The sequence below is a fragment of the Ictalurus punctatus genome, chromosome 28 (assembly GCF_001660625.3).
Source record: "Ictalurus punctatus breed USDA103 chromosome 28, Coco_2.0, whole genome shotgun sequence".
In the NCBI taxonomy this organism is placed as follows: domain Eukaryota; kingdom Metazoa; phylum Chordata; class Actinopteri; order Siluriformes; family Ictaluridae; genus Ictalurus; species Ictalurus punctatus.
In genome coordinates, this window is record NC_030443.2 from 8,518,681 (window position 1) to 8,531,813 (window position 13,133).

A 13,133-nucleotide genomic window follows, 5' to 3' on the forward strand; every position below is an offset into this window, starting at 1 on the left:
CGCGCACCCTGGTCCATCCAGGACCAGACCTCTAATTCAGGAGTATCTGAATACATCTGCAGCAGTGGGGAAAGGAACCTGTTTGACATCATCAAAGAAGTGATCACCTTGTTCATTCTCATCTTGAGTATCAAATATTTCAGTCATCATTAAGGATGAGGGATTGGTGATTTAAGCCTATTGAACGTGACTGTTAGGAGCTGTTAGAGCAGCCATCCAGTTGTTCCTTCTCTGGGTAGTGACAGCAATCAAACAAGCTGCCAGACAACTGGGAAAAGATAACATGAGAGCAACATACAGTGATTTGTTTTGATCACGACTGGAGCATGTCACGTATCGTGACATAACGGAGATAAGGTAGGATGCAATCGCAGTATGAACAGGTTTATTTAAGAGAGAGACAGGCAGACAAATGCAAAATGTGATCCACAAACGTAATCCAGTAACATGCAAAGTTCAGGCGATCGGCAAACAGGCATAAAGGGGCGAGGTAGGAATCAAGGTCGCGGTCACGGAAATACAGGGTCGAGAAACACAACAAGAAACATGAACAATAGCGCGGGACTGGTAGCAGAGAAACCAGCGTGAACAAAACTAACGAACCTAAACATGAAACATGACGTGCGGTATTTATACAAACATACTCAGCATCATAATAGCTGACGGCTGAGGGCAATTCATACACACGTGAAACAATAGCCAATGACAGAACGGGGAGGAGACAACAGAAACATAAACAAATGTACGTGTCGAAATGTCACGATTGTCCACAAGGGAAAAGCAGGTGCTCGCGCACCTGCTCGTGCACATGCGCTCACATGCTCCACAGCGCGCTGCTTAAAGGGGAATTCGTGACAGAGCAGAGGCAGTAACAGCTACATTCACTGTAATGACAAAGGAAGGTCTCATTAAAAGGAATCCAAAATCATTAGTATCAATCAAGAAATTACATTCATGATCATTCACCAAGACATTTACATACAGCCTGTTGTCTAATTGATGTGTGATTTGCTGGAAATATGCTAAAAGCAGATATTTCTAGGAAGAGACTGAGGTTTGGGAGGTATGCTGTAGCAACTGTATTGCCTGCTCCATTGCCTCTGGTGAGATGGCTCTGTCCCATGAGTCTGGCTGAGCTGCACCAGAATTTTTAACACATTTCATGCCACTCTGCTTAAGATAAGCTCATTTCCTGATATTGAAAATCACAAAATCCCTGAGGACCCCAGGAACATCAAGGATGATGTGTCCCAGCATTCAGAAGTCTACAGAAGTCTACAGTAAGCCTGTCAGTAACCATTGTAATTTTAAGACAGCTTTATGCCACCAATGGAGCTATAATATAATGGCATAGTTTTGGGTAATATACTTTTAAATTTAATCAATATTTTGTTGTCAGATTTATTCATTTTAGTCAATCTCACTAAAATGGTAGTGAATATTAGTCAACAGCATTTTAGTGTATGAGAAAATGCAACCAAATATTCACACACACACACACTATTTATTTATTTATATATATATATATATATATATATATATATATATATATATATATATATATATATATATATATATATATATATATAAAATTTAAACATGGATCAGCAAAACATGTGGAAACTGCCCTTGTTAATCTCCTGAAATAACATTACAATGAGTACGCTATTATCATACAATATTGTGCATTATTTATGCTTTAATTATTCGTTGTCCATATTGGGTCAATCCATGACATTATTGGCTATGACAGGATTATTTGAAACACCAGAAATCTTCTTTCTAGATATTGTTAGTGTATTGTTAATATCTTGAGTGTTGTTTTTTCAACAGTACAATTGAATTAAAATCTGTACTAGTACTTGTTACACATCTTAAATTTGAGTGCAATTGAATTGCATTGGAATGTGCATTTTTATCTTAAATTCAACATTCGAATGTTAATTTGACAGCCCTAGAACAGATGAAAGGACAGAAGCAATTTTACTTTAAGATTATCTGGTCCTACAGTTTTGTTCAACTAAAAATTTGGTGGTCTGACACCAAAAGTGCATTAATACTGATCTATAGTATCATATTCATCTTTTGATTTCAAACCCCAATTTTTTCAGTGTAGCTTAAAAATAAAAATTGGCCTTGCCATTCTAATACTTTTGGATTGGATGGTTCAGCTCCAATATACTGTGGTAAACAGCTAAGATAACAAAACTTTGTCAATGTCAAAATACTATTGAACCTGACTGTGCAAATTACTGTACAATCCATTTACTATATAAGTCTTTTTTTGTATGTCTTGCAGGTGGCAGAGAGAGTAAAGCTTTCCAAAACCCGGTCAGAGTCATCATCAATGGAGAGAGCCATGCTGGGCTCAGAGTTTAGCAGTGTTGAGGTAAGGTGAAAGGTAGAGGGTTTGGGTGCAAGTCTAAAGGGAGAGAGGGGTTGGGTGTCACTCTAGAGAGCCAGAGGCTCGTCTAAAGGGAACGAGTCATTTAATTCAAACTATGGTTCATTTATACTGTTGTTTGAGAGAGGGGTAGAGAGACCATAGCCTTTCGTAACATGCTTTACTTTGGGGAGAGTCTCTAAGGGGTACCAGTCTAAAGGGAAAGATGGGTGAATGCTATTCTATAGAGAGAGGAATTGCATGCCAGTCTAAAGAGAGAGAGGGATTGAGGTGACAGTCTAAAGGAGATAGGAGTTGGCTGCCATTGTAAAGAGTGTGTTTGGGTGTGAGTCTAAACAGAGAGAGTTTTTGGGTGCCAAGCTAAATAGAGAGAGGGGTTGTGTGCCATTCTAAAGGGAGAGAGAGGTTGGGTGCCAGTCTACAGGAACAGTCGAGCAGGATGTCATTCTAAAGAGAAAGGGCTTGGTTTCCAGTAAAAAGTGCGAGAGTCTACAGGAGTCTACAGTCTACATGACCACATATTCAAATACAGTGGGGGAAATAAGTGTTGAATGCATCATTATTTTTAGTAAATATATTTCCAATGAGGATATTCACATTAAATTTTCACCAGACATCAGTATTAACTCAAGAAATCCACACATATAAAGAAATCCAAACATTAAAAGTATTGAACACGCTCAGAATAAGCAGTTCTCCAAGGCAAGGTAAGGCAAGGTACCAGCTGAAATCCGTAAGTAATTATACCTCCTATCTGTGCAAATTAATATCAGGTGGTTCAGTAAATTGATGGTCTATAAAAAGGCTTTTTCATTACCAAGGTGTCACACAAGAAACATCTCATGATGGGTAAAAGCAAAGAGCTCACCCAAGACCTTCACAACCTTATTGCTGCAAAACATATTGATAGAATTAGATACAGATGTATTTCAAAACTTCTGAATCCTCCAGTACACACCATTGGGGCCATTACCCGCAACGGCAAGCAACATCAGTCCATCATCAACCGGCCATGCACAGGAGTTCCTCACAAGATTTCTGACCAGGGAGTCAGAAGAGTAGCCCAAGAGCCAAGGACCACTCAGAAAGAGCTCCAGAAACACATGTAGGCAGCAGGTGCCATCATCACAGAGAAAACAATAGGCAATGCACTCCACTGCCCACGCTCACGGTGTTATTCCATTACTAAAGAAAGTGCATGAAGAAGCTTGTTTGCTACAACTCATTTGGGCAAGCCTATGAAATACTGGGTGAGTGTAGTCTGGTCAGATGAGAGCAAAATTGAACTTTTTGGCTGTCATACTACACAACATGTTTGGAGTAGAAATGGCACTGCACATCACCCTTAAACTTAAGACTTCGTATAATTGAAGGAATGATGAATGGAGCCTCTTACCAGGAGATTCTTAAGAAGAATCTGCTGCCATCCACCAGGATGATGATGAGATGTGGGTGGACCTTCTGGCAGGAAAACGATCCAAAGCATACAGCAAAGAAAACTCTCAATTGGTTTCAGAGAAAAAAAAAATAATCAAGGTGTTAGAATAGCCCAGTCAGTCATCTGAATTGAATCCATTTGAACAAGTCAATATGTTTTGAAGAATGGGCCAAAATCACACCTGAATATCGCGGCCGATTAATTTCTTCATACAGGAAGCATCTTGAAGCTGTCATTACAGACAAAGGCTTCTCCAATAAGCATTAAATAAATTTCACTTAGCATGTTCAATGTCCTGTGTCATTCTGCTTTATTACACATAATTTATGGACTTTAATGTTTGGATTTCTTTATATGTGTGGATTTCTTGAGTTAATACCAAAGTCTGGTGAAAATTTCATGTGAATAGCCTCATTGGAATTATATTTACTGAAAAAAATGTTGACACATCCAGTACTTATTTCCCCCACTATTTGCAATGCATTTAACTTACCTTCATAATGATCAGACCTTTGACTGATTCACACCATGGGTCCTTTGTACGCTTGTGTTTGAGAGTGGGGTGCATTCAAAACACACTTTACTTTGGGGAAAGTCTCTGTGAGGAAATGAGCCACTTAAGGGCCTTAGAGGGGTGTAGAAGAATCACAGAGTAATGTGGCTCAGTTAAGGTGCTTTGTGTGAATCACAGCCATGCAGGTGTGTATATATCTTGACATATATTTTATCGCAAATTTGGATTTTAATTGAGCTTGGAGGCAAAACGTGAAACGTGGTTTTCAAAATTAGTGTACAACATCATGTCATTAGAGTGTATACTCTCATCACACTGATAGTTTGGGCACAAACCAATTTTTTATTCTTCTTGCCCAGTTGCTATTTTTGTGGTCAAAAATTAGCTATACTAATATGGCTGGAGCATCACAATAAGAGATGTGACATTCAAAATCTGCTAGCCAAGTGTTTAAAAAATTTTTTTAAAAAATAAAATAAAAAAATCCAGTTAGGTCCAGAAACTCCCTTTTAGTAGTTTCCAGGCTTTATGCAAAGCTTTAAAATCCTGAATGCAAAAACTGAATGTAACAGACTGAATTAATTAACCATAACAAATAGTTACTAAATATAGTTACTCAGAATATAGCTAATTCATAGCAAGACTTATTAAATACTAAAGATACGTACATATACAAATGACTCCCGTAAAAGCACACATGAAGGCACATACTAGTAATGCCCCAGTTCACAAAATTTAAGAGCATGTGTGAGAGAGCTTTCATGTTTTATGCTTGTGCCATGATAATGAAAATATTCTAGAGTCTCCCTCTCTTTGTGTGTGTGTGCAGGTGTCCAATAATGTAGCGGAGCATCTGGCACACTCTCTGCAGGACTGTTCTAACATCCAGGAGATCTTCCAGACACTTTACTCTCATGGCTCGGTCATCTCCGATAACAGAACCCAGGAGTTTGAGGTTGAGACAGAGCGACTAAACAGGTTCAGGGCACACACACACACTCCTTCCACAACTGTATACTAGAGAATCAAGTGAGTGTGTTGAAAGGATCTTTAATATGAGCACTACTAGATTAACTATGGGGGGCATATGGGGTAACAATACCTGAGGAAGAACACAAACACTTACAAGTAAGGGACCTAATTTCCACAATTTACATACGAGTTAATATACTACCTTTCTTTGCCAAAGATAATCATAATTGAAAAACAGCATTCCCAATACCATTATGGGATAACAATAGAAACACATTATAAAAATTTTTTCTCAAAGTACAATCAAGGAATTAATAAGAACACTGAGTAAATAAAAATGATTAACAAAAAAAATGCATCAGTAAATGAATGACTGTATGGGGAATTATGCCATCTTGGTCTTCTGGTTCAGAGTTTCTACCTTCTGCCCCTTTTGGTTTTACATGGAAGGGCTGTTGGACAATCAAAGAGAGATTACCAGCACTTCATCTGATTGCCTTTATCATCTGTATATTATTTAAGCAAATGTTTTGTCAATTGAGATGGTTCTCCTGCAGGAAATTCACATGGGCCCCTACCTTTCCTCTCCAAAGGGCATGCCTTCAGGAGTAAGCAAATGGCACGTTTTGTGACCCAAAGGCACTTAAACCAACCAGACATCACCTACTGGTCCTAAGAAATGCAAAAGCAAGTTAGAGGGATATAAGGAAAGCCACACTCAAAACATATCAGTTTAATAAAAATACTAATATTAAAAGTAAAGTCCCTTATTGTGCAGCACCTGGAAAAGACTGGGCAATTGCTTGATAAATGAAACCAACCTGATAAATGAATTTCAAAATATTCTTCTTTCTTATTATTTTTTTTTGCAGAATCCTTATGCATGTTAGTAGCATTAAGAAGAAGTTTAATTCTTCTGCACGACCAACAAACTCTATTTCCCAGAACACATCACGTCCTACAAGCATGGCTGCTGTGAACTACAAATCCTAGAGACCACCACTGCTAACTTGTTTCCAGTCACATCTAACACAGACACAACTGATTTCCATTTCACAATCACCACACACTTTAATGAGACTTTGGTTCATTCACAAATTCTGAAGTAAAAGCTGAGCTAGTGCAACTGACTATCAATGGTGTCTTTCAAAACACAACAGGATCCAGCTTTAATTATCAGGGGGAACCATAATCATGGCATCTCCCATTAGAAGGTGAGGCACCAAGAGAATGCCACTGATTGAGAGTCTTAGCTTCTTTAAGTAAATAAAGGTAGAGAAAATCAGCAAGAACAGGAGATAGTAGGGCAAACAAAAGGGTCAGAAAGGGTACTGTGGCCCATCAATTTACAAACAGCGAATTGGGGGAAATCGGTCACAAACTTTTATGGAAATTATGGCTCTATAGGCAGTACCGGAACACAAAGAGGTCAAAAAATCTCTGTCATAAAGAAGAGTAAAAAAATTATCTGTGTGAAAGAGTAAATTGAGACTGTGTACACTGTGACAGGTCAGAGCAAAAAAAATAAATAAATTTAAGGTCTTGTAAACAGGCATCGTTAAGGGTGTGTAATTCCGCAACTTAAGCACTAGTACTAGAACGGACTGTGACAGAAAGGTCTATATCAGAGTTTACAACTGTCCATGCAGAAAATCTGTCAGAACCACAACAAAAATTGCTAATGTCAATTTAAATACCTGTCCGTGTCAGAAGGAAGACGTGTGAACAAAATGTCCTTTATCTGTGATAATGTAGTCTGCATAGTTGCGTGTGGAGCCTTGAATTTTGAGATGCATAACTAAGTGGTATTGTGAGCTACAACAGGGAGTTGAGAAAGAGCAAATTCCCATTTAGCATGTTGCTGTTTAGAGATTGACACTTGAGGTCAGTGTTATTAAAGGGGGACAGGCCCACAATTGTAGCCCACAATAGAGACCCAAGCTTTGAGGGCCCAATCTGCACAGTACAGTGCCAATGAACAGGGAAATTGTCCCTTCATAGGAGCAGGTATAAGAGCTCAATAACATCATGAGGACCATCATCTTGAATTTGGGATGAAACAGTTTTCACACAACTGTTAATAATAGTAGATCATAATCACTGCACTTTGGACAATAATAATTGGGACTTTATGCCGCCAGAGATCCGGTGTTCTCCGCCGAGCGGAGAGCTCACCAACCACCCACTGAGATGGCGCAGATGGTGTAGGCACAGACAACAGAAGAGGGGCAAGAAAGAGGGGTTACAGACTAAGTCTTTTTTTCGCTAACACCTAGCCGCTTCACAACAAAATGGATGAGTTACGACTGTGGATTACTTCGCACAGTTTGGATTACTCCGCAATGGTCATAGCAGAGGCTTGGCTGGATAGAACACCCTGAAAACTGAATCAAGCTGGTGGGTTGTACCCTCTTCAGAGTGTATAGGACTAATCATTCTGGTAAGAGCAGAGCAGGGGGACTTTGTATTTACACTAACAACAGATTGTGTGTAGATTCAACGGTCAAAGATAGCCACTACTCCAGATATTGAGTTCCTGATGTACAGTGCAGACCTTTCTACTTACCTAGTGAGTTTACTTCAGTTGCTATAACAGCTGTCTACGTACCACCACAAGCTAACGCTAGGTTAGCCATAGAGAAGCTACACCACTCCATTAGCCAGTATCTGTCGGCACAACCAGACAGCATTGTCATAGTAGCAGTGGACTTTAATCATGCCAACTTGAAGTCTGTTCTGCCCAGATTCCATAAGTATGTCAACTTAAAGACAAGAGAAAAGAACACATTGGATCAAGTCTACTGAAACATAACACATGCCTATAATGCCAGCCCTCTGCCACATCCAGGGCTCTCAGATCATCTGTCTCTGTCCCTGAATCCAGCATATGTACCACTCAGCTGTAGACAGCGACCAGTCATGAAGACAGTCAAAATATGGACTAAGGAAGCCATCTCAGCCCTGCAGAACTGGGGAATTTTTGCTTAAGGGACAGACCTGGAGGGGCACACATCAGCTGTCCTGTCATATGTAAACTTTTGTGCTGAGAATGTGTCTGAAACGAAAGCTGTTAAAGTGTTCCCTAACCAGAAATCATGGTTCAACAGCAAGGTGAGGACCCTGGTCAGAGCACAGGATTCAGCATTTAAATCTGGGGACCTGCAAGCCTATAATGAGGCACAGAGAAGCCTGAGGAGGGGCATCAGAGAGGCCAAGCGCAGGTATAAGCAGCGCATAGAGGAACACTTTACTAGTAATTACTACAGATTTATGTGGCAGGAGATAAGTCTCTCACTGGCTACAAGGACAGCTACACGGTCACAAATTCCACAAACAGCACACTGCCAGACATTCTAAACCTTTTTATCTCTCGTTTAAACCACTGGAATAGAGAGGCTGGCATTCATTCTGTACTACCAGAAAAGGACGATCACATTCAGCTGCACCATCATCAGGTCAGATTTACCCAGTACAGAGTCAACACGAGGAAAGCAGCTGGTCCAGATGGAGTTACCGGAAGGATTCTCAAGGCCTGTGCAGACCAGTTAGCAAGAATATTCACTACCATCTTTAACCTCTCACTACTAAAGTCTGAATTTCCCACCTGCTTTAAGTCAACTACAATTATTCTGTTACCAAAGAAAAGTACAGTGAACTGCCTTAATGACTATCGCCCAGTTGCTCTAACTCCCATTATCACCAAATGTTTTGAGAGACTCATCATTTCTCACATTAAAGCTGCCATCGCTGCTGACCTTGATCATCATCAGTCTGCATGCCGTGCAAATATACCCCTTACACACCTGGACCAGGAACAAACCTATGTAAGAATGCTGTTTGTGGATTTCAGTTCATACAGTTATTCCCCATAAATTGGTTTAAAAACTGAGCAACTTGGGCTTAGGCAATTCACTGTGTGCCTGGATTCTGGACTTCCTCAGTAACAGACCCCCGAACGTCAGGGTGGGAGATCACACATAATCTACTCAGACCCTGAACACTGACACACCACAGGGGTGTGTCCTCAGCCCCATCATTTACTCCCTCTTTACCCAATACTGCTCACCCATTCATTCTACTAACACCATAGTAAAATTTGCTGATGATACCACCATTGTAGGGCTGATATCGGAGAACAATGAGACTGCCTACAGGGAGGAGGTTCAGCATATGATAGAATGGTGTTCTTGGATTTAAATGTTACAAAAACCAAGGAAATGATAGTGGACTTTAGAATATCTAAGCACACTGAGCACTCTGCCCTCTGTATACATGGGGAGTAGGTTTAGAGGGTAGACAGCTTTAAGTTCCTTGGTGTGCACATCTCGGCTTATCAGGTCAGGAAGGCCCAACAGACGCTTTACTTCCTTAGGTAGTTAAAACACATTCCCCTCCATCATAACCTGCTGACCTAAGCAACTTCTTTCGAGCAGCTATAGAGAGCCTCCTGACCTACTGCTGCACGATGTGGTTCACCAGCTGCACAGAGGAGAATAGGAAGGACCTGCAGCGAGTGGTAAGGACGGCAGAGTGTGTCATTGGTACAGCACTACCTACCCTCTTATACCTAAGACTGAGGTGCAATAAACCATACAATACAACCCCCCCCATTTACAGGCCCTGGGGGTCTGTAAATAATTAGCAGAAAATGCTAGGTTTTTATGTGATGCCTAGATTATCATTATAAATAACTGTGACATCTAGTCCTCTGCCAGTTAGATGGGGCTGATTTATATAACTGTATCTGGGAGGAGTAGCTTTTGGTTTAAGCCCATATTGTTTTTGGAGTACCACCTGGATATCCAGCAGTTCAGCGACCATAACCTGCTGTAAGTTACATCACCATGCCGCATTGGGATGGGGCCAGAGCATACTACTACATGAGACATCGCCTTCACTAATTTACAAACTTCTGCAATGTTACTTTTTGTAACTTCTGATTGACAATGCTACGATGATATGAAAAAGTATTTGTTCCGGTCCTGATTTCTTCTGTTTTTGTGTACATCTCATACTAAATTGTTTCAGGGGTGAAAGGCAAAAACCACTGCTAACATTAAGACTCATCTGAATTTTGCCAAAACACACCTTGATGATCCTCAAACCTTTTGGGAGTATGCTCTGTGGTCTGATGAGTCAAAAGTGGAACTTCTTGGAACACAGGGGTCCTGTTAATTCGCATAAAGCCAGATTATGGATGTGGATTATGTAGCAAGACAATGATCCAAAGCATAGAAGTAAGTCCTAGTCCTAGAGGTTAATGAAAGTCTGATCTCCAGGTATCGGAAGCATTGGTTGGAGTTATTGCTGCTAAAGGTGGCACGACCAGATTTTAAGTTTAAGGGGGCAGTTAGTGTTTCACATTGATGATATGTGTTGGATGTTTTTTTTTTCTTCAATGAAAATAAATAAATAAATAAAAATGATGTGTTTACTCAGATTACCTTTGTTTTATGCTGTATTTCATTTGAAGATCTTAAACTATTTAATATGAGATATAGACAAAAACAGAAGAAATCATGATGGGGCAAATACTTCTTCGCAGCACTGTATGTGGAAAAACTACCTTTGAACCTATGCATGCCTAAGACCCTAAGATTACCTGCTAGGTCTGTTGCCCTGACTAGTATATACCTAACTAGTGCTGCTGGTGCCCTAGTTAATTTCACGTGCCTTTCAGGTTTCTCAGCAGGTGCTGAGGAGAGTAAACCTGTGAGACATGTGAAGCAGAGAGGAGTGGTGATCCTGTGCAGCCTTAACATTAGCTTTGGTTTTGCAGTTATGCCGCCGAGCCATCACCCATTTGCCCTGCTGTGAGGGAAGGAGGTGGAGGATTGCCTAAGGCATCCAGACTTTCCCCAACAGAAGCTACAGTGTTCTGGAAGCACACCTCTAATGCTGTAATCTTCACAGTCAGTGAGCTAACTAATATACACCTAACTAACATACACTGGTAGTGCTTGAAAGTTTGTGAACCCTTTGCAAAAATACAGTGGGGGGAAATATGTATTGGACGTGTCAACAGTTTTTTCAATAAATATATTTCCAATGAGGCTATTCACATGAAATTTTCACCAGACATCAGTATTAAATAAAAAAAATCTGGAAATATTTATAATTCACAACGTTAAAGTCCATAAATAAAGTTATGTGTAATAAAGTGGAATGACACAGAAAAAACTATTGAACACGCTAAGAAAAAGCAGTTCTCCAAGGCAAGGAACCAGCTGAAATCCATAAGTAATTATACCCCCTATTTATGCAAATTAATATTGGCTGGGTTAGTAAATTGATGGTCTGTTAAAAAAAAAAAAAAAAAAAAAAAAAGGCTTTTCATTACCAAGGTGTCACACATGAAACATTTCATGATGGCTAAAAGCAAAGAGCTCTCCCAAGAACATCGCAACCTTATTGTTGCGAAACATATTGATGGAATCGGATACAGACGTATTTCAAATCCTCCAGTAAGCACCATTGGGGCCATTATCCACAAGTGGAAGCAACATCACTCTGTCATCAACCAGCCATGCACAGGAGCTCCTCAAACGATTTCTGACCAGGGAATCAGAAGAATTGTCAGAAAAGTAGCCCAAGAGCCAAGGACCACTCTAAAAGAGCTCCAGAAACACTTGGAGGCAGCAGGTGCCATCATCACAGAGAAAACAATATACAATGCACTCCACTGCTCACCCTCACCTGCAATTTGCAGATTTCTTGAGTTAATACTGATGTCTGGTGAAAATTTCATGTGAATAGCCTCATTGGAAATATATTAACTGAAAGAAATGTTGATGCGTCCGATACCTATTACCCCCACTGTATGACTGTACCAAACTTTATGATCTCAGTGGAAATAAGGAAGCCAGAAGCAAGCTTTGGCCGGGGAGCCATCCGGCCTGGCACCGAGTGCCACCACCCCCGCCAAGAGAGGAAATCTGCCACTGCCATCTGCGTCCCCGGCTTGTGGATTAGCTCAAACTTAAATGGCGATAGAGCCACTGGAGCAGGGCATGTTCCAAACAGAGGGTGAAGGCCGGTCCCAAGAGATTGTATTGGAGGGTGAAGACCCCCATTTGATGGCCAGACATTCCTTTTCTATCATGCTTTACTTAGTCTCTAGCACGGAAAGCTTGCAGCTGATGTACAGCATGGGGCACTCCTCCCCCTTCAATGAGATCACTCAGCAGGTTGGTGACATCTGAATAATTAGGCACAAACTTCTGATAATAGCCAGCCAGCCCCAAAACTGTCTCACCTCCTTTTTGGTCTTGGGCAGGCTGCAATCGCTGTGGTCTTGTTCTTTTGGGTCTCAGCAATCTCAGAACAGCTCTCAGGTGCTGCATATGCAGCATGCTGACAGAGGATTCTGTCCATGAGTCACGGGATCATCATGGGGGCCCCGAACAGCCTAAAAGGAAGGGCAACGAAATGGTGTTACCTAAATGGAGTGGGAAAGGCTGTTTTTTAATATGACATTGGAGTCAAGGGGATCTGCCAATATCCCTTTGTTAAATCTCGTGTAGAATAAAAGCGAGCCGCAATTAACCGATTGAGCAGCTTGCAAATGAGAGGCATTGGCTATGCATTGAATTTAGACACCACGTTGACTTTTCTAAGACCCACACAAAAATTCCATCAGTTTCTGGCACTAAAACCACTGGGCTGCTCCAGTCACTGTGGGACTCCTCAATTACACCCAGGTCAAGCATAGTCTTGAGCTCATCCCGAATTCTTTTGTGTTCGGGCAAACGATACTGACGGCTGCGTACCACCACCCCTGGAGTTGTCTCTATGTGGTGGTCTAT

The 13,133-nt window shown here is 40.8% G+C and overlaps 1 protein-coding gene across 10 annotated transcripts in view; it reads left to right on the top strand.

Annotated features, from left to right (window-relative positions):
• The window catches only part of mcc (MCC regulator of WNT signaling pathway), a 156,750-nt gene that overhangs the window by 86,404 nt on the left and 57,213 nt on the right, over window positions 1-13,133 (top strand). For all 10 annotated transcript variants that reach the window (XR_008393735.1, XR_008393734.1, XM_053677194.1 and 7 more), the window contains 2 exons: window positions 2,300-2,389; window positions 5,186-5,334. Coding sequence is in view for 8 of the 10 variants with exons in the window: in XM_053677194.1 (XP_053533169.1) it covers window positions 2,300-2,389; window positions 5,186-5,334 (239 nt within the window). In the remaining 2 variants the exon portion in view is untranslated. The remainder of the gene's footprint in view (window positions 1-2,299; window positions 2,390-5,185; window positions 5,335-13,133) is intronic.